Source organism: Monodelphis domestica, chromosome 1, assembly GCF_027887165.1.
Source record: "Monodelphis domestica isolate mMonDom1 chromosome 1, mMonDom1.pri, whole genome shotgun sequence".
In the NCBI taxonomy this organism is placed as follows: domain Eukaryota; kingdom Metazoa; phylum Chordata; class Mammalia; order Didelphimorphia; family Didelphidae; genus Monodelphis; species Monodelphis domestica.
Genome location: NC_077227.1, coordinates 569189568 through 569215211, shown reverse-complemented (window position 1 = coordinate 569215211; position 25644 = coordinate 569189568). Strand labels below are relative to the sequence as shown.

The following is a 25644-nucleotide window of genomic DNA, read 5'->3' as shown; positions in this document are numbered from 1 at the left end:
AATTTTACAAGATACTTAAGAATGAAAAAGTAATTCTTATGTAGTTTAAAGTATTTTTAATAGATTATGGTACCTACCAAGTTAAATCAAGAATTCTGTTCATAAAGTTTTGGAATTCACATACTCTAAGTGCATGTAGCCATACACATAAGGTTTAAAAATAATAATGTTGAAGTATAATGCGTTTTGTATTCTCCAACTTGTTGCTTAGTTGAATTTTACCTCATGGATTCATTTATTTAACTAATTTTTAATTTTTAGGTAGAATATCTGGTTTGGAAGAAGATATTAAAAATGGTAAAATTTCATTAACAAAAATGGAGTTAGAGAAGAGACAACTACAGGAGAGATTTACAGATTTAGAAAAGGTAAATAATGAATTAAAATAAAAACAAATTTTATGTTTCATGGAATTTTCTAAGGTTTGAGATAAATGAGACTACAGACATTTTAAAAAATAAGAATGTAGTGAAGGATATTTGCCCAAGGAAAAGGGAAACAAGTAGATGAATGTGTCACATGATAATTCAGTTAGGCAGATGGATGGATGAGGTATTTCCTGTAACAATTGTATTGTTCAAGCAGCCTCAGCACTTAAAGGTTGAGAATTTTATAGGCAATGGCAAATGAAGTGGTTTTAAGGAATAATCTTGATTTGGTGAGAGAACCCTAGGCAAAATTTTGAGTCTTTGTCATGTTTAGGGTTTATAGCTAGAAGGGAGTCTAGACATATCAGTTCCCTCCATTTTACACAGATGAAAACAAATTTAGATTAAATAATGACACACAGTCACAGAAGTTAAATACCAAAGTTAGCATTTGTACCTAGATCCTGTGACTTGTCACATAGAGTTTCTTGCGCACACAAGTTTGTGAAAGTAGACTTCTGGGGTTTTTTTGTAAGTTAAAGTAATAGCTAGATTTAGAACTTTTCTCTTCATTTAAAAATTGCCCTTTAAAGTGGCATTCTCTCATTCATTGAAAAGAGCACTTGCTTAGAAGTCAGGAGAGATCCTAGTTCTTCTGACTATACCACTGTTTTGTGTGGATAACTCAACTAAACCTTTTGGGGCCTTAATTTTGTCACTTGTAAAATGTAGAGCAAAATACCTATCCTCTCAACTTCATAGGATTTTTGGGAGATCAGGTAAGATAATGTTTATGGAAACACTTTGAAAACTTATTAACCACTCTATAATGTAAGGTGTGCAATTAATCATTTTTTGAAGTGATAAAACATGACAAAGCAATGAATCATACCTATGATATTTAGGAGTTGGATAGTTAGACTTATCTTTTGTTTTCATTAAATTCAGTTCTCTTTTGCCTTATTGCAAAAAAATTTCCTACTTTAGAATGCACATTTATAATTATAGGTCCATTAATTATCCAAATAAGATAATTATCTCAAGATATGTGTAAAGTGTTTAGTATAGTGCCTGACACATAATAGGCACTTAATAAATGCTTATTCTCTTCCTTTTCCCCCTTCCCATTAATTTTTCATTTAGAATATTCATTTGAAATGTTCTTTAATAGGAAAAAAGTAACATGGAAATAGATATGACATACAAATTGAAAGTTATACAACAAAGCTTGGAACAGGAAGAAGCGGAACATAAAACTACAAAAGCACGGTTAGCAGATAAGAATAAGATTTATGAATCTATTGAAGAGGCCAAATCAGAAGCAATGAAAGGTATGCATTGTATCTGAGAATGCTTTCTAACTTTGCAAGGAAAAAAAAATCAAGTTTTTTAGATGGAAGATATTTCTGTATTTTGTAATAAGATATTAGAAGTTTATATGCTAAAAAATCTATATACAACAGCTTTTTTCGTTTTAAATTTGTATCAATAATTTAAAAAATGAAGATATTTAGATCTTTTGCTCTTAAACAGAGTTTGTTTCATGCTATTTTCGGAATTCTTTTGTCACCCATAATGATGGATTTACAGAATATGAAATGCTAGATCACTGACCTATTCTACATTCATTGGTTATTCTCTCTTGGCAGAATAAAGATATATTATTTGTTGTTTACTTATTTTACTTAAATTTTTTGACCCATACTGCTTTGATTTAGGAGTTTTAATCCGTGACTAAAGTCAGGATAGTGACTTCTGGAGTTTCCTCCTAGCATTGTGATTCAAAAATTTTAGAATAACGTAAAAAGTCTAGAGTCATTTTAAAAGGAAAAAAAACATATCTATCTACTTGCAATTATTAGATATTGTGTCATGCTTTAAGTTCCTCAGATTCCACCTTTATCATACCACAGAGGGGAAAAATACAAAGTTGGAGAAGCTGTTTCTAGTTCCTTGGAATTCAGAATTGGAAGTTTTATGCATATACAATAATCACATGGTTTTCGTGTGGTAATTCATACTTCAGAGAATTAATGGTGCCAAAGTACAAACATTAGTTAATATCATTGCCAGCAATTATATTTTGGAAAAATAACCAAATAACATTATATTCACTTATATTATCTTCTTTCTCTTCCCCTCCCAACTACTAAGACTAATTTGCAAAAATAATTTGTGATCTCCATTATTAGAGGGAATTTCCTCACTTGGAGATCCATACCATTGACTTCCATTAATGAAATCCCAGATCCAGATAGAAACACTTTAAGAGTCATTGTTGAATGAGGATGATGCTATGTTGGGTTTGGTTATGGTTTTGGACAAGGATTTGGATATCTGAAATTCTGATGTTTGTTTAATTATATATTTCATATATTTAGCTCTAGTTAATGGTGTGTTTTGGAGTAGCATTTGAAATACCTATTTTTTTCCCTCTTTTGAGTAACTTTTGTGTGATTGTGTTTGAATGTAATAATTCATGTGTCAGAAGATATTAAAATTCACATATATTGATATGATCTCTCTACTGTATTCCTGCATTTGAGGGTACTGATTTACACGAATTACATCTTGGTGTTCTTCATATTAGAACAACTACACTGAAATGTTTCCCAAATGAAAAAGGGGCTCTAAGGTTATAAAGAGAAACTTGTATTGGACTCACTTTGATGGGTCAGATCTGTTCATGTAAGACAGACATTCTTAGCCAAAATAAGTAACTAACGAATCTACAAACTAGGCCTTTTCAAGTTATCATACAAACCATGTTAGTTTGTTGTTCCCATTGTCAATATTAGGAAAAAAACTGAAAATAATTCATTTTCATTTAGAATAAAATCTTTTGTTAATCATTGAAAAATATTGAACTACTGGATTCCAAGATTATGTGAAAGATGAAAAGATAATAAGTACATATACTGTAGCATTTCTTACTGTATAATTTAAATGCTAATATAACCAAGATTTTAGCTTGATTTAGTCATGGACCAACTTGCATTCAGTGCTGAGGATCAGACAAAATTAACTTCTTTAATAAGACCTTTAACCAAGGTAAGATACTAAACAATTCCCAGTAGATTAATCGAAATCCAAATTTTGAAGGGCAAAAAACGTGAGCATCGAGAAAACATTTTTGAAATAACTATAGATAATCTTTCCTCTCTATTTATCAGATATGTGATTACAATATTACATATCAAAAGGCACCATTTGGGTTTGATAGACAGTTTTTTTATGTGTGTTTAATGAAAGACAATTTTCATTTAAAGCTGGTTTAAAATCAGGGCATTCAGAAATGGATTGACATATAAATCACCACTTTGACTTTAATTGCATTTTATTATAATTAAAAAGACTGGTCCAAAAGAATATAAATGTAGCTAATCCAAGGGTAAAAGAACCATGCCTATACTAACTGAGCACCAGCCGGGCATGATAAAAGAAAAATTTCTAACATCTTGCATATCACTGCCCTAGCCCAGAAGAGGTTGATGAAACAAATTTCTGTAGCTAATTTGTCATATTTAGATGAAAGATGACACTTAACCACTGATTAAGTTTTCTCAAGAGTAATGGAAGTGGTGTATATGGGTTTCTATATGCATAGCCAGGTCAGACTAAAGCTCAGGCTAGGAAAACACTCTTAATCTGCCCTCATTTCTGGCATGAATCAGGAATCAGATGAGGTACAGCTCCTTTCTATAATACTACCAAAGACCAACACATAATTTATTAAGCAAGAACTCCCTTGAGTTCAGGATATTTTTCTAGCAATCTTTTGTAGGAAATAATTTCATGTTATATCACCCATTAAAGATCAATGTGATTATAAGTGGAGATAAATAAATTATAGTCAGAATAAACATCAAAAGATAGTCTCATTTATGGTTTAATGCTGCTTTATAATCCTTAAAAGATTTTTAGGTAAAAAAATAAATCTTTGAATATTAGGAAAGAGCTCTTCATAAAAATGTGTTATAGAAATTGTATTACAGGCATAGGGGTGCGTCAGGGACAAAAAAAGTATGTTAGGAGCTACTGGCAAACAGCCTCTACTTTTTTCCTGGCTATTGGGGATATCAGAATGTTGACTAGAATTGTTTAAAGCATCTTTGAAAACTATGGTATTAGATAAGCAGAATTCTTAATGGCATGTTCCTAATAAATTGAATAAATTATTGGAATAAAAAATTTATGCAGTTTCAAATTATATGAACTAGAAAGTCAAGACAATTTTAAATATTTGGAAATTGAATAGCCACATAGGAATACCTTTCAAAAAAGTGGAAACTAATAAATTATACACTATTGCCTTTATGTAAAAATTTGTACAAAGTTAAAGTCAAATCTGTGTGATGGATATGGTACTGTTTGTATGTAATCTCTGCTACAAGAAAGATGAGACGAGACTAGCAGATTCTGAAGGTTAGGAACTATGAGCTTTAGTGAACTCTTAAGTCAGTCAGGTATCTACACTTGATACAATGGCCTCCAATAGCTTGGGACGAGTAGGTTACCTGGGAAGAGCAGGACCTACCTTAGTCAGAAACAGGGCAAGTGAGAGCTCAGACCTGTGAGCAGATGCTGTACTACTAGCTTGCTTATCTGAATTAGAGAAAACTAGTCTTAAAAAAATTTTTTTTGAGTTTCTGTTTGCTATCCTTCCATTTTGCTCAAATTGATTCATTATTGTAACAGTTTCTTCCCATTCTTCAATAGAAATGGAGAAGAAACTCCTAGAGGAAAGAACTTTAAAACAAAAGGTGGAAAACCTTCTGTTGGAAGCTGAAAAAAGATGTTCAATGTTAGATTGTGACCTCAAACAATCACAACAGAAAGTCAATGAACTCTTGAAACAGAAGGACAAACTAAATGAGGATGTAAGAAGAATTTTTATAAATGATCAATGTTAAAATTATTTATAGATTTGAAATAATCCTTTGTGTATGTTTTATAATTGCATGATATTGTATTGTGTTATAATATTATATTTATTACATATTCCTGACAATTCAGACTGCATGTTAAGAAGCATCATGGTAGAGTGGAAAGCAAGTGATTGAGAAGACACAGGTGGGGGCAGCTGGGTAGCTCAGTGGATTGAGAGCCAGGCCTAGAGATGGTTGGTCCTAGGTTCAAATCTGGCCTCAGACACTTCCTAGCTGTGTGACCCTGGACAAGTCACTTAACCCCCATTGTCTAGCCCTTACCACTCTTCTGCCTTGGAACCAATTAATTCCAAGATGGAAGGTAAGGGTTTATAAAAAAAAGAGAGAGAGAGAAAGAGAGAGAGAGAGAGAGAGAGAGAGAGAGAGAGAGAGAGAGAGAGAGAGAGAGAGAGAGAGAGAGAAAAGACAGGTTTACATTTTGCCTCTGTCATTTTTTAGCTCTCTGACTTAAAGCAAACCAGTTTATCTTTCTTAGCATGTTTTCCTGTTGGCAAAGTCAATATGATAATATGCTACTTACCTAATTAGGATTACTGTAGAAAAAGTGCTTTCTTTATAAGGCTGAATTATCAGCTACTTGTCTACTAGTCATTATTTTCTTTTAAAGTCAGTATTTAAATAAAAAATATAAAAATTAATTTAATATCTAATGTATACTTAAGAACTATCTAAGAGGAAAATATTCCTTTGCAAAAGCCATCTTTTTTTAGCAATGAAATTACTTATATTTACTATATCAGGGTAGGGGAAACCAATAATACCAATGTGAGAAAAATGTATCTTTCAGGTCAGAAATTTGACCTTAAAAATAGAACAAGAAACACAAAAACGCTGCCTCACACAAAATGACCTGAAGATGCAAACACAACAAGTTAATACATTGAAAATGTCTGAAAAACAAATGAAACAAGAAAATAATCATCTCATGGAAATCAAAATGAGTCTGGAAAAGCAAAATATCGAGCTTCGCAAGTAAGTAAATATTGGTATACCTTAAATAACTGATAACTACTTCTCCATTCCTGGGTTGTTTTTTAAATTACAGGATACTCCACACCATTAGAATTAGTTAGGAGGAAGATCATTATAATTGTGGAATAATTTATGCAAACCTTTCAAATGGACCAAATTTTAAAATCCTGTTTTTTTATATAGCCTCACAAAAATGAAAAGAATAGTATATAAGTTCCCTTTTTTTCTGTGTATTATAAATGAAGATAATATAACCAGTTTAATTCCATTTGACTTGATGATGATTATCAGCTCTAGTATATTTTTATTTTCAAAATAAAGATAAGTATTCTTTCAGTACTTTTTACCAAAATAATAGGATGAATAGGTTGGCTTGTCAGATTCACTTGAAAGAGGTTAGTTGGGTTTTTTCCCTGATCATTGGTTATAGCTCAATCAGTATGATTATTTATATTTTAAAAGTAATGTGAAGAGGACAACACAGTGGATAGAGCACAAGTACTAAAGTTGAGAGGATCTGGATTCAAATATAGCGTCAGATTTTTCCTCCCTGGGCCAGTTATTTAACTTCTATTGCTTAGTCCTTGCCAGTCTTTTGTCTTAAAATTGATACTAAGGGTGCACTAGGAGGCTCAGTGAATAGAGAACCAAGCCTGGAGATAGGAGGTCCTAGGTTCAAATTTGTCCTCAGATACTTCCTAGCTTTGTGACCCTGGGCAAGTCACTTAATCCCAATTGCCTTGCTCTTAACAGCTTTTTTTGTCTTGGAACCAATACTCAATATTGATTCTTATGAAGCAAGGGTTTAAACTAAAGAAGAAAAAAAAGAATTGATACAAAAACAAAAAGGTACAGAATCTAAAAAAAAAAAGAAATCTGAAAACATGGGTAGCATTTTAAAATTTGACAAAGAAAATTTCAGCACTTATTGGTTAAATTATACTCTCATTGACTCTATTAATTTAGTGTGATAAGATTTACAAAGTTGTATTCCTTATGACTCTTTCAGGCATATGTAATGCATGTAGTTTTTGTTTTTGTTTTTAATAGATCTTTGCTTTTATCAGTGTAATATATATGTGGTGAGGAATGTCTTTCATCAGTGCAAATCTGTATCTCTATAATTTAATAATCTTAAAAAGTTACCTGAGGTTCTAAAATGTTAGTGACTTTAACAAAGTCTCACAGTATGTGGAAGAAATAGGATTTGAACCTAGATCTCATGACTAAAGTTGGCTCATCAAACTGCCTGTCTGAAAATATTATCCCTATGGTTTATAGGAGAAAACTGAGCTAAGACTTCCCTAAATTCACATTGTTAAATGACAGAACTAGCACTCAAGAGTTTTAGATCATTTGATACTTCAGGCTTTCTTCCATTTGTTTAATTTGTTTAATCCCCATTGCTTCATCAGAACAGAGTTGAATGAATGACTGCATCATTTCCTTCTAGCTTCTCATTTAAATGCTTAAACCAAAATTATTAGATTGTAGTTTATCCTTTGCATAGTTGGCCTCCTATTAGATACTACCATTAATTAATTCTGTGACTTAATTCATTTGACTCTCTAGATCTTCCTTAATATATAAATGAGAGAATTGAACTAAATAATCTGCCCTATAATCTCCTTGTTATGCATTATATGTATATAGGGGTTTTTTGTTACCATAATAAGTAACAACAATAATATAATACACATTATTTGTTATAACTATATAATGAATTATAATAAATATGCTTATCCAAAAGAAAAATTCTTATTTAAGCCTGTTCAAAATAAATATGTATATATATATATATGTATAAGTATATATAGTTTTTCACAACCCAACAAGGCAGGTAATATGATCTAGGTTCTACATATATTATCATATAACACATATTTCCTGTTTGTCATGTTGTGAAACAAGATATCTCATTTAAACTAAAGTGAAGAATGATATGTTTCCATCTGCATTCAGATTCTATCCATTCCTTCTATGGCAATAGATAACTTTTTTCATCGCAAATCCCTTGGAGTTGTTCTGGATCCTTGCCTTGTTAATAATTAAAACTTTCACAGTTGATCATCATACATTGCTTTTGCTGTGTTCAGCATTCTCCTGATTCTGCTCACTTCACTTTGTATCACTTCACATAAATTTTTTTAGATATATATTGAATATTTATTGAATTTATTGAATAATAATATTTTGAATATATTTATTGAGTTTATTGAATTTTATTTATTGAATAATAATAACCTGAATTTATTAATTAATTCTCTAACAGAGAAAGGCAAGATGCAGATGGGCAAATGAAAGAGCTCCAGGATCAGCTTGAAGCAGAACAATATTTCTCGGTAGGTTTCCCCAAATACTTTCGTTGAAAAATTATCTCATGTTTTGATTGGTAGGACTTTTTACCCTTTTCTATGAAACTAGAGGATAAATTTAAAGGAATAAGTCATTCTCATAGATATGTTAAAATTTTTTTACCAGACCAACATTTTATTTTACATAGCTTACCAAAACTTAGACCAGCTTTTTTTTTTTTAAATATAATCTTTTTTTTAAAAAAAAGTATACCATTAGCTAGTAAGATTTTTTTTTTCTTCTTCATGGTATGCCCTTCTCCAACATACTAGCCTCTGTAGTGGTGACATCTTAAAATTTCTCTGTGACACTCAAATGTAGTCACATTTCAAGCTTGGTTGATTCACCTTAGTGTGAACAATAATAAAATTGAACAATTGGTTTTTTTTTTTAACCGTTACCTTCCATCTTAGAATCAGTACTGTGTATTAATTTCAAGGTAGAAGAGTGGTAAGGGCTAGGCAAAGGGGGTTTAAGTGACTTGCTGAGGGTCACACAGTTAGAAGTGGCTGAAGCCAAATTTGAACTCGAAGACCTCCTGTCTCTAGACCTGACTCTCAATCCACTGAGCCACCTAGCTGCCCCCACAATTTTTTTTTAATAAGGGAAAAGACTAATGAAAATTTCATACATCCATACATTCCTATACATATGTTTAGAAGGATTAGATAAGTTTAAAAGAACTTCCCAGCTTGGTAGACTTTATCACTGTTATTTGAAGTTATTCATTCAGGAAATTGAGAGAGAAAAATGATTTATGTATATAGTGATTTTTTGTTTGAATAAGTATTTAACTCAGTAATCATTAAAACACAGGATTTTAGAACCGAAAAGGAATTCAAGTCAGTCAAATCCAGGAATTGAACAAGAATTCCCTCTACAACAGATATAACAAGTGATTTTCTAGTCTTTATTTCAAAACTTTCAAGTGATAGAGAACCCACAGCCTCCAGATTCAGCCTATTTTGCTTTTTGGACAATTCTAATTTTATAAAGTTTTTCCTCTTTGCTCCTACAATTTCTGCCCATTGTTACTAATCCTGCTGTTTTACTTCCTCAGAACATCTCCATTAGACAAGAGCACGTTACATTCTCAGTCGAGTACCCATAAATATAAATACAAAATGTGCTTTTTTGTTCACCAAGAGTGGACCCCATGACATAAGTATCTCCTAATTGGCAGATAATTTGCTAAAATCATAGTTCTTTACACCATTTCTAGGACCTAGAAAAGATACCATTAGCTAATTTGGGGGTGGGGGGGGGCTCTACAGAGAACAGGGATATCTTGTGACATCTTAAAAATAGAAGCTTCAGTCTCATTCTTTATGGCATTAATTGTGGCTTTTACATTTCATTCTAACATTTTGAAATTCAGACTCTCTATAAAACACAAGTTCGAGAGCTTAAAGAAGAATGTCAAGAGAAGACTAAACTTTGCAAAGAAATGCAGCAGAAGAACCAGGAATTACAGGATGAAAGGTGAGAGTTAAATTTTGTTCTCTATCAAGATAAGGAGCAGTACATAAGAAAACTAAGTCAAAATGGAATTCAGAGTCACCTCAGCAAGCACTTATTACACTCCATCTATGTGCCAGGCACTGTGCTAAACAGATGCAATAGATATGTTTCCCACTAATTTACTATATCTCTAAAAATATAGGGATTCCTTGGCTGCACAACTTGAGATCACTTTGACAAAAGCTGATTCAGAGCAGCTTGCCCGTTCTATTGCTGAAGAACAGTACTCTGATTTGGAGAAAGAGAAGATCATGAAAGAGCTGGAAATTAAAGAGATGATGGCTCGACACAAGCAAGAACTTGTAGAAAAAGATGCTACGATAGCGTCTGTAAGTAAATGTTCTCTTACAATTTTAATTTATTAAAATGTATATTATTCTGTGATAAATTGTTTCTAGAAACATGAAAATTTTAGAGTTCTAAGCAAGTACTAGTATTAAAATCTTAAATTTATTTAACTCTTAGCTCTTTTATTACAATTTAGCAAAAATTCCAGGAAAAACCATTTTCTAATTGTTAACTCAAATTAAACTGAATTAATATAATGAAGTTGCTGAGGAGGCTGGCTATGGATAGAATACTTCACTTGGAATCAGGAGACCTGATTTTGAGAACTAGTTTTGATATTTATTAGCTATATGGTCCTAAGCAATTAACTTACGTGAACCTCACTTTTCTTATTTGTAAAATGGAGATACTGGTATATGTACCATCTATCTTAAAAAACAGGGAGGAAGGCATTTTGCAAATCACAAAGTACTGTATAAGTGAGGTGAGTGATCCATATGAAATAGAAAAGTTCTATGCTTACTTTTCTTAAAAAATACATTTTGAAGAGAACTTTAATTATATTAAGGTGGAATGTTAAAAAAGATTAAAACTTGAACCACCTTAGAGGTAGGTGAACATTTTTTTTCTTCCATCCTTTCTTAGGGCTTTGGCAAAATGAAAATAAAAACAAGTTATTTCATTAAAGCAATATGGCAGTTTTTCTCAATGTTAGTGAAGTTTAGAACTCAGTCTAATCAAATTCTTCTGAATAATGCTAATTTACTATCCTTGCACTGCTCACTACAAAGTGGAAACATTTCCATGTATACACCAATTTTTTCCTTAAATATTATTGCTGCTTAGTCACATGGCATTGACAGTTTATTTGACAGTGAACTGACAGTGAATGTCACGTAGAAGAGAGACTTTGCTGTCTCATTTTTATTAAAGATAAAAGGAAGATGCATAGATGGGGAAGATAGGAAATTCAGAGGCAAAATATTTTTATTGTTCAGTTTTTTGTAGTTGTGTCTGACTCGTCAGAACTCCATAAACTATTTTAAGAAAATGTATGAAGGAAGCAAATAATTATAAGTAGGAGAAATTTACACCCCTCCACACACCATCTTAATTGTGCTACAAAATTTTTTATTTGGATTCTAAGAGGTTTAAGGATTATAATTTTTAAAGCTTACATTTTCTCAAAATGCTTTTGAGATCCCAGAAAATGGTCTGGCTCATTTCCCCTCCCTCAAAAATCCTACTTGAAGTAAAAAAGCTATATAATTTAATTTCTAAAACTTGTACAATTCTGAGATCTGGGTGAAACTTCTTTAGTTTACAACATGCATATTAATAGAAAAAGAAATCTTTTGGGTAATAGTATTTTCAGTGGAAACAGACCAATGAGAGAAGTGCAAATGAGTTTCTACAAGATAATGCCAAAGGGGGAAAAAAGAAGAGGTGACAAATTAAAATAAAAAGGTTTTACAATTAACTAGAACTTAACAGATTTTACTTTATATTTCTTTTCATTTCCTAGCTTGAGGAGGCTAATAGGACACTAACTAGTGATGTGGCTAATCTTGCAAATGAGAAGGAAGAACTGAATAATAAAGTCAAAGAAGTCCAAGAACGTATGTATCAACTAGGAATAAAATACATTTTTAATCTGCTTAAAGCTTATTTTAAATTTTACTTTTATAAGCAATCTTCATTTTTTTTACATTTCAGAAATATCAAGGTTGAAAGATGAAGAAACAAATATATCAGTTATTAAATCACAGTTTGAGAAACAGCTTTTAAATGAGAGAACACTAAAAACTCAGGTAATTTTAATAGAACATATAAGTATAGTCCATTTTATGTTATTTTATATTTTTATATTTATATTCTGCATTATAGGTTCGTTATTTATTGTGTTCATTCAAGCCTGATTAAGAACCTGGAATTTTTTGTGGAGTAATGAAGGTTCTATTCCCAATTTTTGTAAGCTCTAATATGATAAAAGTTCAGTTTGTTGTAGAGGTTATTTCCAATATGATATTTATGGCATAGCTATATTTAATTTATTGCTATCCTTATCCCATGCCCAAGTTTTTATTACAAACTCATATTTAATTTTTTTCTCTTTGTATAAGTGTCGTCAAACTTGGCTCACTTAAACTCTTGATTATTCTACTTGCTCTCCAATTGAAAGTACTAAAGCATTTCAGACAAAGCTTCCTCTTTCATGAGGAAAAATGGAGATTTTTCTACTGTAGAACTATTTCAGAAAATAGGAATTGACAGTGACTAGAAGGTAAATGGAATCAGTCCTAACTTCAAACAATTAACTCTGGGACTCTTCAAAAACTCTAAGGGCCAGCAACAGGGTTTTGATTGGGAGGAACTGGAGGGTAACTGAATGTGATTGGTATTTATTTTTTTTCCTGTATTTAAAGTGACCAAAGAACAGGGGCATCTTATTAAAAAGTTGTATATAGTATTTTGTGGTACAAATGATGTTATAGGTATTTGTGTCATGGCTAATAGTGAGGTGTAAAGAAAGCAACTGACAGTAAATAGTTTTGCCTTTTGCCTTTTCTAGGCTGTAAATAAATTGGCTGAGATTATGAATCGAAAAGAACCTCCCAAGCGTGGTGCCGACACAGATGTGAGGAGGAAAGAGAAAGAGAACAGAAAGCTACATATGGAACTTAAATCAGAACGTGAAAAGTTAACTCAACAGATGATCAAATATCAAAAAGAACTGAATGAAATGCAAGCTGTAAGAATTTTTTTTGAAACTTTCCTTAATAGCTAGATAGCACTCAGATTAAAAGTTATTTTATGTTTCATTGCTAGCCTATTTCAGAAAAACATTACTTGAATAAGGAGACTAATCTAATGAGTTGTATATCACACCTAGAACCAGTGAGTCCCTTCCCTTTCTCCATTTTCCAACTTTGAGACATTGGCCAAGTCATTTAAGTTGTCATTGTAGTTGCCAAATTATGAACAAGTTGTTACTTTACATTGATGGAGTGAATCTACACATGTACACATGCACACACACACACACACACACACACACACACACACACCCTACCCTCTTTTTGCCTATATCATGTTTAACTTTGAGCAAAAATATTTTTTCTTTTACAGCAAATAGCTGAAGAAAGTCAAATTCGAATTGAACTGCAAATGACTCTGGACAGTAAAGATAGTGATATTGAACAGCTTCGATCACAGCTCCAAGCCTTACATATTGGTTTGGATAGTTCCAGTATAGGCAGTGGACCAGGGGAAGCTGAGGCAGATGATGGGTTCCCAGGTACAGGTTTGTTTTCAGCACTTTTATTTATTTTTATAAAAATTTTTGTGGCCCAGAATCAAAATCAAGTAACTGATTATCTCAGGGTCTGTGGTAGATTTTTCTTCAGATAGGTGTAAATGCCAGTAAATTTATATATGGGAAAACATGTATATGTTTCTACCAATCTTCACCTCTTTTTTTTTTTACTTCTGATAATACTTTAAAAAAGAAAAATTTACTTCCACATGTGTTTTAGTAGTTCATCATATAATGTAATAACTAATTTTAAAAACTATTCTATGTTTGATTTCCTGATAACCTCTTTTTTTTGTGGCATGTTTCTGTTCTTTTATGTTGGGTATATAGTCCATATCACTCAGTCACATACTATGGAATCCATGTCTTTCACCTATCAACGTTCTTCTACCTCTCTCAATATTGCCACTAAGCCTTCCAGTTCTCACTTGCTTCTCGACTCTGATTCTGACTCAGAGGAAGAATCCTTATCTTGTGCACCCATTTCTTCGGAACTTGATAGTGCAGGTGACATCCTGAAAAACCATGGATTGTTTTTCCCCCTCCTCTAACTTCATTCTTGTTGAAAATTTTTCATAACATTATGTTGCTATATCCACTAACTCTTAAGATTTTTGTCAGACTTAGTAGAAATTAATAATATGCACAAACTTTTTAACAAAATATTTTTCTAACCCATTAATTATTGTATAGATTTTAAAACTCACTTGTTTTGCCAACACTATAATGCAGAAACTAGACTATTGTGATTATACGAAAGTAGGAAAATGGCATGGCTTCAAAGCTAGGATTTCTCTGTTATGAGCTATTTTCAGGCAAATGAATATAAATGTTAAAGTTCATAGTTTAAAGATATAAAATGGTTTTTTTTTTCAATTTTGTCATCAACGCAAACACATAACAAGCATATTCAGTACTTATAGCCTCAGCATGGTGAGGCTGGGTACTGTGAGGAATATGAAAGAATGAATGCTTGGTCTGTGTCCTAAAAAAAAAGCTTACAGCTTTAGTGGGGGAGATTAGAGGTAAACATTTCAATATTCTAAGTTTCTCTTGGTTGTGTAATTAGGATTTTGCTCCCCAGGGACTCTTTCCCAGAATCCCAGTTACGTATCTACATAATGTTTTGTGTAGCTCTGCCCTCACTCTCTTCTCCTGAACATGGCTGGGGAGGTTGGGTGAATGCCGGGCAGGAGAATTTTACTCAGGTGTTTTTTACTCAGACTTTTAGTTTTATACTTTTATTTCTTCTACTTCAAGTGATTATTAATAAACTTTATAAAATATAATACTTGAAGTTATTGGATGTTAATTTAAACCTTACAGGTATACCCTATCCACAAAAATGGATCATATGCCCTGGTTGTTATTTAATGAGTTGCTCTGATGGAAAAAAAAAATATTCCTTGTCTAATGGCTTAATAACCCTCTGATCACCAGCCTTTCTCAGCATAGCTACGCTGGTCCTTAAAAAGATATGCATTCCATCAGAAGGTCATACAGGAAACCTTTCTAAATTGCTAGATAAGACTTCCTGAACCTTGTACTCTCCTGTCATAGCCTTCACGAACCCAGGATCCTTTCCCAGGAATGATAAGACATTGAAAGGAGAACTTGAGTGGAGAATAGCATATACACATTAAACAAATATGTGTAATCCAAGGCAGTGTGTGATTATGTACAAAAAATATATAGCAATCATAACTGCAAGAGTTCAATTTTAGGTCATTTTAAAGGAAGACCATAAAGTAAAATAGTTGCAGTGAAACATTTGTTCTTTAATTTTTTTCATAATAGGTTGTTTACTTCTTTTGTTTTCTAAGATAATAAGGAAGTGTTAGAAAATGTCATTTTAAGTACTAGCTTTGATTATTAATCTTACATCAGATCCTAGAATCATAAGGTTATCTGGCAAGGTGGCCTCTTTGTCTCAGTAATGGCCAGCCTAAATAATATCAGGCAATTAAAACTATATCTTGACTTTTATGATAATATTTACTTTCAGGTCTGCCCCTGGGTGCTGCATTCTGTGAAATCTCTATACTAATATCATTTCCCATTTAAAAAAAAAAAGACTGAATAGCACCTTTAGAAATATAGATCAAATCCCACTGAATTACTAGGTTCAGCTATTGAACTGTCATTTTGTTTGCATTTAGTATTATTTGAAATAATTGTTTCAACTTTATAGACAGATTTTTGCCCTACGTTGTAACAACATTGATTTGTAATTTGTAACTTCCTTTTTATCTTCATGAAAACATTTTAAACATTCTCCATCTACTCCTCTCCCCATAAATGTTTCAATTTTTAACTGTGCATCATCTTTAAAGGAAAGCATTTTTCTTTTTTAACTCTATCTTATTAAGAACTCTTAAGAAAGGCAAGGGCTAAGCAATTGTGGTTAAGTGACTTGCCCAGGCTCACACAGCTAGGAAGTATTTGAGACCAGATTTGAACCCCAGTCCTTCTGATTCCAAGCCTAGTGCTTTATCCATTGTGCTACATAAGAGCCCCAAGTTAAAGTATTTCTAAAGTGATATTTCTCAAGATGTGCCACCAGAATATGACTGGAGTTACTAGCTTGCTACTGCCTTCAAAGACTACAAATGCATGTTTTAGACAGCTTTTATCAATGGGATTTTTTGCCTGAAGAAAAGAGCTATAGTATGCAATGAATTGAAAAAAAAATTGCATTTGCTTACAATAACTAATATTTGTGAATTGTAGATAATTGTAATGATGAGCATTGAAGAACAGATTAGTCTTCATAATATTTAAATGAAAATCCTGTGCCTACAAATCCTAGAAAGTATTTGTTATTTGAATTATAATTCCTCTGCTTGTTTGCAGAATCAAGATTAGAAGGATGGCTTTCGTTGCCTGTACGAAACAACACTAAGAAGTTTGGATGGGTTAAAAAGGTAATTTGGTATTATATGGTTAGCAGTCATAGTGTTATTTTCCCAAAAATAGTTTGTCTCTTGTACATTTTATATAATCTTTGTATCCTATTTTAGCTTATAACTTTTTTGATCCAAGCCTAGGAGGTAACAGATCTGATCCATAGTACTTATGCAGATACATAGCTTTAGATATTAGCTACTAATCAGAAAAGAATATTTGTGTTGATTGCAAAATAGTGTTGTAGCAAGTAAAATTATACAGCAGCTTTACTGAAGAAAGGGTTTTCGGTTATTGAGCATACAAACTAACATAAATCCCTTTAGATAAGAAAAATATAGAACAAAATCCTCAGTATGACACTTAAATGAGTTTTGATTAATAGTGGAAAAACAGGTTCATTAGAAGAACAAAGACATAATGTTAGCAAAAGCTTAACTGTAGTAATTTTTAAAAAGCTTAACTTTAGATAATTGCTTCTTCTGTGTCATTTGCCACTATTAGATGGAATTATGACATCTTTATAGTTACTAATTATTTGACTAATAGCAGTATGGTAAAGTTCTGTTCAACATGTAAATCTTATATCATTGATAAATTCAGTAGCTTTGAATTAGCATAGTACTTAAGAAAGAACATTGCTGTTTACTCAGTCTCAGAAAGCATTTCTGAAAATTATTGAAATTCTTTTCATTCTTATGTCAGTAATTTGGGGTTTATGGCTGTTCTACCTTAGAACTCCAACTTATATAAACACCTTTTATATTTTGAGACTATGTTCTATTTAAAAGCAATTTTGGGGGGGTGGGGGTAGCTCAGTGGCTCAGTGGATTGAGAGCCAGGCCTAGAGGCAGGAGGTCCTAGGTTCAAATCTGACCTCAGACACTTCCTAGCTGAGTGACCCTGGGCAAATCACTTAACCCCCATTGCCTAGCCCTTACCACTCTTCTGCCTTGGAACCAATATATGGTATTAATTCTAAGACGAAAGGTAAGGGTTAAAAAAAAAATTTTTTTTCAATAAATAAAAGCATTTAGCAAAAAGCATTAACTACTTAAATTCCTTTTTATTTTGTGTTCTGACATTGATTTTTATTGCTATAAAAGAATTTAATATGATTGCAAGAAAAAAGTGATTGAAACAAAGGCTGAAATAACATGAACCTTAATAGTCAACTATTTTTCTCTTAACAGTATGTGATTGTAAGCAGTAAGAAGATTCTTTTCTATGACAGTGAACAAGATAAAGAACAGTCTAATCCTTACATGGTGTTAGATATAGAGTAAGTATTTCAACACAAAGTGGTTATTAAATGTAAGTTTTCTCACCTACATGTTAAATTAATGTGGCTATATTTAAACAGTTGACATAAAATTTCCTATTCAGTGAATAAATTGATGCCAGCATCACATTTGGGAATTTAAAATTATACAGTGTAGAATATAGCTATTATTGTTGTTTTCTTTAAATGTTGGTCACATTACTTAAACAAGTACATGATTTAATGCTAATATTAATTTAATTATTTTTATTTATTTTAAGATTCACCTTTATTTTGAGTTTTTAAGGAATGATTTTATTTGGAATTAAATTGTGAATTGGGAAATATGTAGAAATTTAGAATTTTGGATAATATCTTAAAAACTCAATTAATCTTGTTCAGTGTATGAAATTAGATTTGATATCACTTTTGAAATAATAATTGGCATACTTTTATCATTTTCTGATATTTTGTTCCTTTACTTAACACTATTATAGCAAGTTGTTCCATGTCCGGCCAGTCACCCAGACAGATGTTTATAGAGCTGATTCCAAAGAGATTCCAAGGATATTTCAGGTAATGTGACCTTTTTTCCCCTTTCTATCAGGATATACAATACAAGATGTCTATGATCAAACTTTTGACCATCTTTATTTTTTCTGCTTTCCACTTAGAGAATCTGAGCCTTTTTTAGAGGTATTCTCAGGTCCTTCATATAGAATAGGATCTATTTATTCATTGACAAATCTGTTGTAACTATTTCATTTCTAATGCTTTAAAGGAACTTAGTGTTTCTTACCTTTTTAAAGATTATTGCCCATTCAGTTTTCAGGGTTTTCTTTACTTTTTCTTCTTTTATCATTAGATTTATTTTTACCTAGCATTTCCACTTGTAAATTCAAGTAGGTCCATAGTTATAGCAACTTTTAAGAATGAAACCAATAGTACAAGTAAATGTTTATTGATCATTATTTCCCCCCAAATTCAAGTAAGTGGAAATAATGAACTATTTAGGTGTTTTGATTGAGACATCTCTTTTCTCTTATCTTCTAGTGAAGTTTCTAAAACATAAATTTTTTTTAAATCTAAAAGGAAAGATGAGGAGAAAACAAGGTTCTGCTGAAATATCAAGACTTTGATTTTCTTTTATTGTGGTTTGAACAAGTTAAAAACTGGGTTAAAAAATCCAATGATCTTTCCTCCCTCTAAGTAAGTTACCATGATATGAAAAAAATTACATAGCAATTACTTCAAATTGTATTTTTCTTATTCCATGCTTTACAGGGACATAATTTTTATTTGGCCTGTCCAAAGGTGGGTTGTTTTTGTTTTTTTTTTTTCATTAAGTGAGCTTTTATCTGGAAAGCATTTTGGTTTTCTTTTGATATGTCTAGATTTTGTATGCTAATGAAGGTGAAAGCAAAAAAGAACAAGAATTTCCTGTGGAACCTGTAGGAGAAAAGTCAAACTGCATTTGCCACAAAGGACATGAATTTATTCCCACCCTTTATCATTTCCCAACTAACTGTGAGGCCTGTATGAAGCCACTTTGGCATATGTTTAAACCTCCACCTGCTCTTGAATGTCGTCGCTGCCATATCAAATGCCATAAAGACCATATGGACAAAAAGGAGGAAATCATAGCACCTTGCAAAGGTAAATAATGAAAATAAATGTCCTAGCACTAGAAACAAATTGTGTTTTGTAGAAATAAGACATAAGTATTTGATGGGTTCTTATTATCTTCAGTGTGCATACAGGTAAATACATCCATTCACTGAGTATTTATTATAATGAATATTTACTATCTGTAGGGTATTGTTAAACATTGAGGGAGATAGAAATTTACATGATCCCTCATAGACTTTAGAGACTAGTAAGGGGAGTAGACAATCAAAATAACAATACTAAACAATATTGCATACTAAATGCATTATAGAGATACAAAACAATGCATTGTGACCCCCAGAGTGAAGGCAGTTACTAACTAAGAAGATCAGGGAAGACTAACCAAAAATGTGGCATTACGGTTGTGATTGAACCATAAAAGATAAATAATAATTCAACAGGAAGTAGAAAGAGAGTTTTCCAGGGATAGGGACCAGCATAAACAAAATCATGAAGACTGGAGATCATAATGCATTTAAGGAAAAAAGAATGAAGAAAACTGTTCAGTTTGACTAGAGTGTAAAGAATAAGATGAAGGTGGTAAGAGGAAAGGGGGAGAAGAGAGTGAGTACTGAATAGGTATTGTACTGTCTGTCATGCACAAGACTTTAAATACCTGGAAAAAGAAATTTAGCTACGTGCAGCCAACAATAGAAACCCATTAATGATTTTTTAATTAGTGGAGTAACATGACTAGATTTATGCCTTAGAAAAGTCTTTTGTGGCAGTAATATGAAAGTATATTTTGGGAAGGAGAGAGTGGAGACAGGTAGACTTATGAGATTATTAGAGTAAATGTATGTGGGTGAGGTATGTACAGTTCATTAATAAAAGTACTAAATTACTGTTTGAAATATTTCATTTTAGTATACTATGACATTTCATCGGCAAAGAATCTGCTGTTATTAGCTAATTCTACAGAAGACCAGCAGAAGTGGGTGAGTCGGTTGGTAAAAAAGATACCTAAAAAGCCTCCAGCACCAGACCCTTTTGCACGGTCATCTCCTAGAACTTCTATGAAGGTACAGCCCAACCAATCTATAAGACGGCCAAGTCGACAGCTTCCTCCAAGCAAACCAAGGTAAATTTAAAAAGTCAATAGCCTCCAAACTAATTTTCCAAATGATTTAATGAAATTTTATGTAATGCTATTATTAAAATTATTTACATCTCATTTTTCTCCTTATGTTCAGAATTCTAATGAAAACTTAAATGTCAAATACTGGAAACTTTTTGGCCTTATTATATCACAAACATTGACTTATGAACATGTTATCTATTTATTTAATTGATTACAATCATGTATTAAATATATTTGTACCTTAGAAAATGTGAACAAAAGTGTGTTTTTGGGTCAAATCTTATAATTTGATGTTAAAATTGTTGAAGAATAGATTTATAAATGCTATTGACTATTTTTGGAAAACAAGATCTACTTAATATTCAATAAAGTAATGATCAATTTAGATGATGTATGTAAAGGCACTTTGTAAGCTTTAAAATACTATTTAAGTATCAGCTATTATTACTGAGTAAGACAGTGTTGTCCCTATTTATCGTAAAAGGAAGAGCTATCTGGAGCAAAGGAACTAGTTCATCAAGCTGATATCAAGTTCATATACAGATTACACAACAGAGTTCCTATTTTAAATGTAACAGAACATTTATTATTGGAAGAAAACTCTAAAAGCTATATAATACTTAAAATTTATGTTATTTTTTTTTTAGTTCTGGCCCTTCCTTTCGAATTATTCTCCATTGATTTTTTTTGTACATTTTTGTCATGACAGTAAGTAATAGGGATCTTTTTATACAGTATTGCATGTAGATTAAAACTAACCATTAAAACTCACCCATAAAATTAATAGATCACTAATGAAAATTTATTAAAGAATAAAAAAAATGTTTTATTTAAAATTCTCCAAATCTCAAAAAATTGGGATATTTCAGTATTGTGGACTTTATGTGGTATTGTTTTTATTCTTTATACATTTGAGTTTATCATTTTATTTCAGGTTTATTTTTTGAGGTTATATCACTCCAATACATTTCCAAGTAAAAGAAATGATTTATTAGAAAGTCAATCTAATGGTAACTGGATTCTATTGACAAAACCTTCCAGAGTTTTAAGCTTTAGGAGGTTGTATGGTTTTTATATGGCCTAGCACAAGGACCAGCTTGGCTTTGGATGAAGGCTCATCAGTCAGTGGAGTAACCAGTTGGTGAATAATTCTTTGGCCATGGCAACCCATGAACCAAAAAAAAAAAAAAAACCAAATAGTCCTCAATCTTATATGTGCACCTTCCCCTCCAAATTCCTATTTTGACAATGACTATAGCAGAGTGGTAGAAAAGTAGGCAGAGGTATCTAAAAATCATATGGTTAGTATCCCATCTATAAATATCAGCTCTGGCATTGATTCTCCTAAATGTGAAATCTTCATCCAATGAGCAGTTCATATTTATGGAGAAATTAATCAATAAATTTATACTCTCAAACAACAGGAAGAGGAATTGCATCTAAATGTAATGATGACTCACAGATTTACTTTTGAAAGGAAAAGTGTCTTTTTTTATGGGTTTCTCAAGTGTCAAAAGGCAACACAAAACATTACCTCATAGAATAGTTAGTCACCTCTTAATATAGTGTTCATGGCAAAGTAAAACGATCATAAAAGTAATTACAGGTTATATGCCAGCAGCTCTCTTACAGAGCATGAAAGGATAAAGACATTTTATGAAGACTTAAAATAAGATCCTCCAAGTTAAATCAGTATATAGTTTGAGATACAGTGAAATCCAAAGGTGGCAATAGGTGAGGACTAAAATATGTTAGAAAACATGGTTCAAGAGAAGGAATTTTTTTTTTTATTCAGGTATTTTTTAGTCAACTCTGACTCTCTTGACCTTTTTTAACATTTTCTTGGCAAAAATACTGCAATAGTTTGCCATTTCCTTCCTTCCATTTTACAGATGAAATAACTGCAGCCAAAGAGGTGTTGAGATTTGCCCAGAGTCACACAGCTAGTAAATCTCCAAGGCTAGATTTGAACTCAGATCTTCCAGATTCTGAACTGGCACTTAATCCACTCTGCCACCTAGCTGCCCAAGAAGGAATAAGAGAGTTTTGAGGGGGAAAAACTTAAGACACAAGGAACAAAAAAATTAAGTTGATTGTATTTATGCAAAGTGACTATATTTATTATACAAAAAATTACTTGTTACCAATGTGAATTATATATAGTCAGACCAACTAGTTAGAACAAAACTCAAAATTAATACAAAGCTTGAAACAATAACAAAAATGAGAAAAAGATATTTGTGCATTAAAACCACTCATCACCAATGCAGAAAGTTAGGAAATGGGTAAAGCACATCTTTCTCGATTAGATGGTGAATGTCACAGAGAAATTCACTTGAGACTTATGAAAAGGAGTACTATCCACATCCAGAAAAAGAACTGTGGGAATAGAAACGCAGAAGAAAAACAACTGCTTGATCACATGTGTCAGTGGGGATATTGTTGGGGTCATAAACCCTAAATGATCACCCTAGTGCAAATATCAATAATATGGAAATAGGTCTTGACCCAAGACACATGTAAAACTCAGTGGAATTGTGCATTGAATATGGGAGGGGGTTGGGGGTAGGAGAGGGAAAGAACATGATTTTTATAATCCTGAGAAAATTCTCTAAATTAGTCAATTAAAATTTTAAAAAAACAAAAGAGAGAAAAAAATAAAAATAGAAAAGAAGAAATTTACCTGAATAAATCACTTGTCCCAACAAAAAGACCAGAAGAGCCAAAATATTGTTAGGCAGCGAACTTTTGCCTTTATTTTTCAAGTGATGAAAAATGGCATCCAAAGCCATTACTGGATTAGAATATAAATTGATCTGTCAAGATATTATGATGAAGAATGGTGTAAGATTATGAGCAATACTCCCAAAAGAAACAGCAAGAAGCAGTTCAGGTTAGGGGGAAATTAGATGAAAGAAAGTTTGGTGGAGATTCATCTAAGCAAAATACCATTTAATTTAAGGAAATAGGACAACAGAAAAAGTGAGCAGAAATTTTTATAACAAACTTTTTACTGTCGAGTAGGATGAACCACCACATTCATCATCTACTATCACATTCCCAGATGCGGTTATAGAGAAACTGGAAATAGCCCTGAAGAAAATGGGAAAAGCACTTACTAGACAAACTTTCCACAGAAGAAAGGCATGCTGGCATTGGCATTGTTTTGATGGTATTTAGGGATCAAGTCTCAAAATATTTAAAAGAGGGGAAAAACAACTATCAATCTGAATGCCTGTATAAGATTGAGAACAACCCATACAGACATTAAGGACATTATTGAATGAAAGTATTAAGAGGAACCAAGCAGACTTTCACAATTGGTTTTCCATTTGTAGATGATATCTTTATCAAGCAGGTCAGATGTTCAAGTTGAAAAGGGATTCCTATGGATGGAGAAGTCAAGATTCTCCTATTCATGATTGGCATTATGATAATTGTATCAACTCCCAAAACATTGTGTAATCTCTTAAATGAGACCTGTAATTATTCTGAAGAGCTTGATGTATGTAAGTGTCTGCAAAAGGAGGGGAGGATAACGGATTTACATATGCTCTGTCATTTGATTTGATTGATAAATGAGGACTATTCAAAATATCAGTTAATAAACATTAAGTGCTTACTGGATACAAAAAGAGATAAAAGAAAATACCTGCTCTAAAGGATGTCATAATCTAATGGAGAAATCAACAAGCAATATGTACAAACAAAGCTATCTGCAGGATTGAAAGAAATACTTTTAAAAAGGAAAGCACTAGAATTAAGAGGGATTGAGAAAAGCTTCTTATAGAAGATGGGATTTTAGTTGGGACCTAAAGGAAGCCAATAAAGCCAGCAGATGAGGAGGAAGGGCATTTCACGCATGGAGGACAATCAGAGAAAATGCCAAGAGCCAAGAAATAAAGTGTCATATTTATATTGGTTCAAGAATATGTGGTAGGAAATAAGGTAGGAGAGGAGGTCTAGGTTATAGAGGGCTTTGAATATTAAACAGGATATTGTATTTGATCCTAAAGCAATAGGAAGCCACTAGAGTCTTTTGAGTTAGGAGATCAGAACTGTGCTTTAGTAAAAATGGAAGGTGAATTAGAGTGGAGAGAGACTCCAGTCAGACACACTCACCAGCAAGCTATTGCAATAGTTCAATTGTGAGATGATGAGGGCCTGCATCAAAGTGCAGTGTCAGAGGAGAGAAGGGGGCATATTTGAGAAATGTTGCAAAAGTGTTGATCTTGATATTTCTTTCACCAGACCCTGGCAACAGATTAGATCTGAAAGGTGAGAAATAAAAAGAATCAAGGATCACACTTAGTTTGGAGCCTGTGGGACTAAGAAGACAGTATTTTTCTCTATAGTAGTAGGGAAGTTCAGGGCAAAATTGATGAGGTCAGTTTGGAATTTGTTGGTTTTGAAATATCAACTGGACATCCAGTTCGAGACATCTATCAGTCAACTGGAAATACAAGATTGAAAGTTAGCAGAGACTTCAACAGGATAGATTTATTTTAGAATTGTTAACACAGAGATGATAATTAAATCTATGAGCACTGATTAATTCACCAGATTAAGTAGTAAAGAGGGAGATTATATGATCTGGATGAGAATCCAGCAGAGGAGACTAAAAAAGTACTTTCTATCTTATAGAAAGAAAGCCAGGAGAGAATGATGTCCAAAAACCTTGAGAGAACAGTGTATCAAGGAAAAGAGGGTAATTAACCCTGAAAAGCTACAGAGAGATAGGTCAAAGAGAATGAGGATTGAGAAGAGACCCTTGCATATGACAGTTAAGAGATTGGTGATAACTTTGGTGGAATCATAATATTGGAAATCAGATTGTAAAAGGGCTTAAATAGAAAGGAGAAAAGGTGGAGGTACCTATCCTAGACAGCCATTACAATTTTAGGATGCAAGGTTCAAATGAAGGTTTTTTGAGGATGAAGGAGACAAAGGAATATTTCTAG

The 25644-nt window shown here is 32.2% G+C and overlaps 1 protein-coding gene across 8 annotated transcripts in view; it reads left to right on the top strand.

The window, feature by feature from the left end:
• Positions 1-25644, top strand: part of ROCK2 (Rho associated coiled-coil containing protein kinase 2) — a 199142-nt gene that overhangs the window by 164947 nt on the left and 8551 nt on the right. For 3 of the 8 annotated variants that reach the window (XM_007476251.3, XM_007476248.3, XM_056813428.1), the window contains 17 exons: positions 262-368; positions 1540-1699; positions 5088-5248; positions 6105-6289; positions 8562-8631; positions 10023-10126; positions 10308-10494; positions 11979-12072; positions 12170-12264; positions 13026-13205; positions 13583-13757; positions 14100-14276; positions 16623-16693; positions 17867-17955; positions 18432-18510; positions 19329-19590; positions 20470-20683. In XM_007476251.3, the coding sequence (XP_007476313.1) occupies positions 262-368; positions 1540-1699; positions 5088-5248; positions 6105-6289; positions 8562-8631; positions 10023-10126; positions 10308-10494; positions 11979-12072; positions 12170-12264; positions 13026-13205; positions 13583-13757; positions 14100-14276; positions 16623-16693; positions 17867-17955; positions 18432-18510; positions 19329-19590; positions 20470-20683 (2410 nt within the window). Of the gene's footprint in view, positions 1-261; positions 369-1539; positions 1700-5087; positions 5249-6104; positions 6290-8561; positions 8632-10022; positions 10127-10307; positions 10495-11978; positions 12073-12169; positions 12265-13025; positions 13206-13582; positions 13758-14099; positions 14277-16622; positions 16694-17866; positions 17956-18431; positions 18511-19328; positions 19591-20469; positions 20684-21330; positions 21392-25644 lie in introns of all 8 variants that reach the window. The other 5 variants (XM_056813427.1, XM_001381617.5, XM_056813426.1 and 2 more) reach the window with 4 other exon arrangements.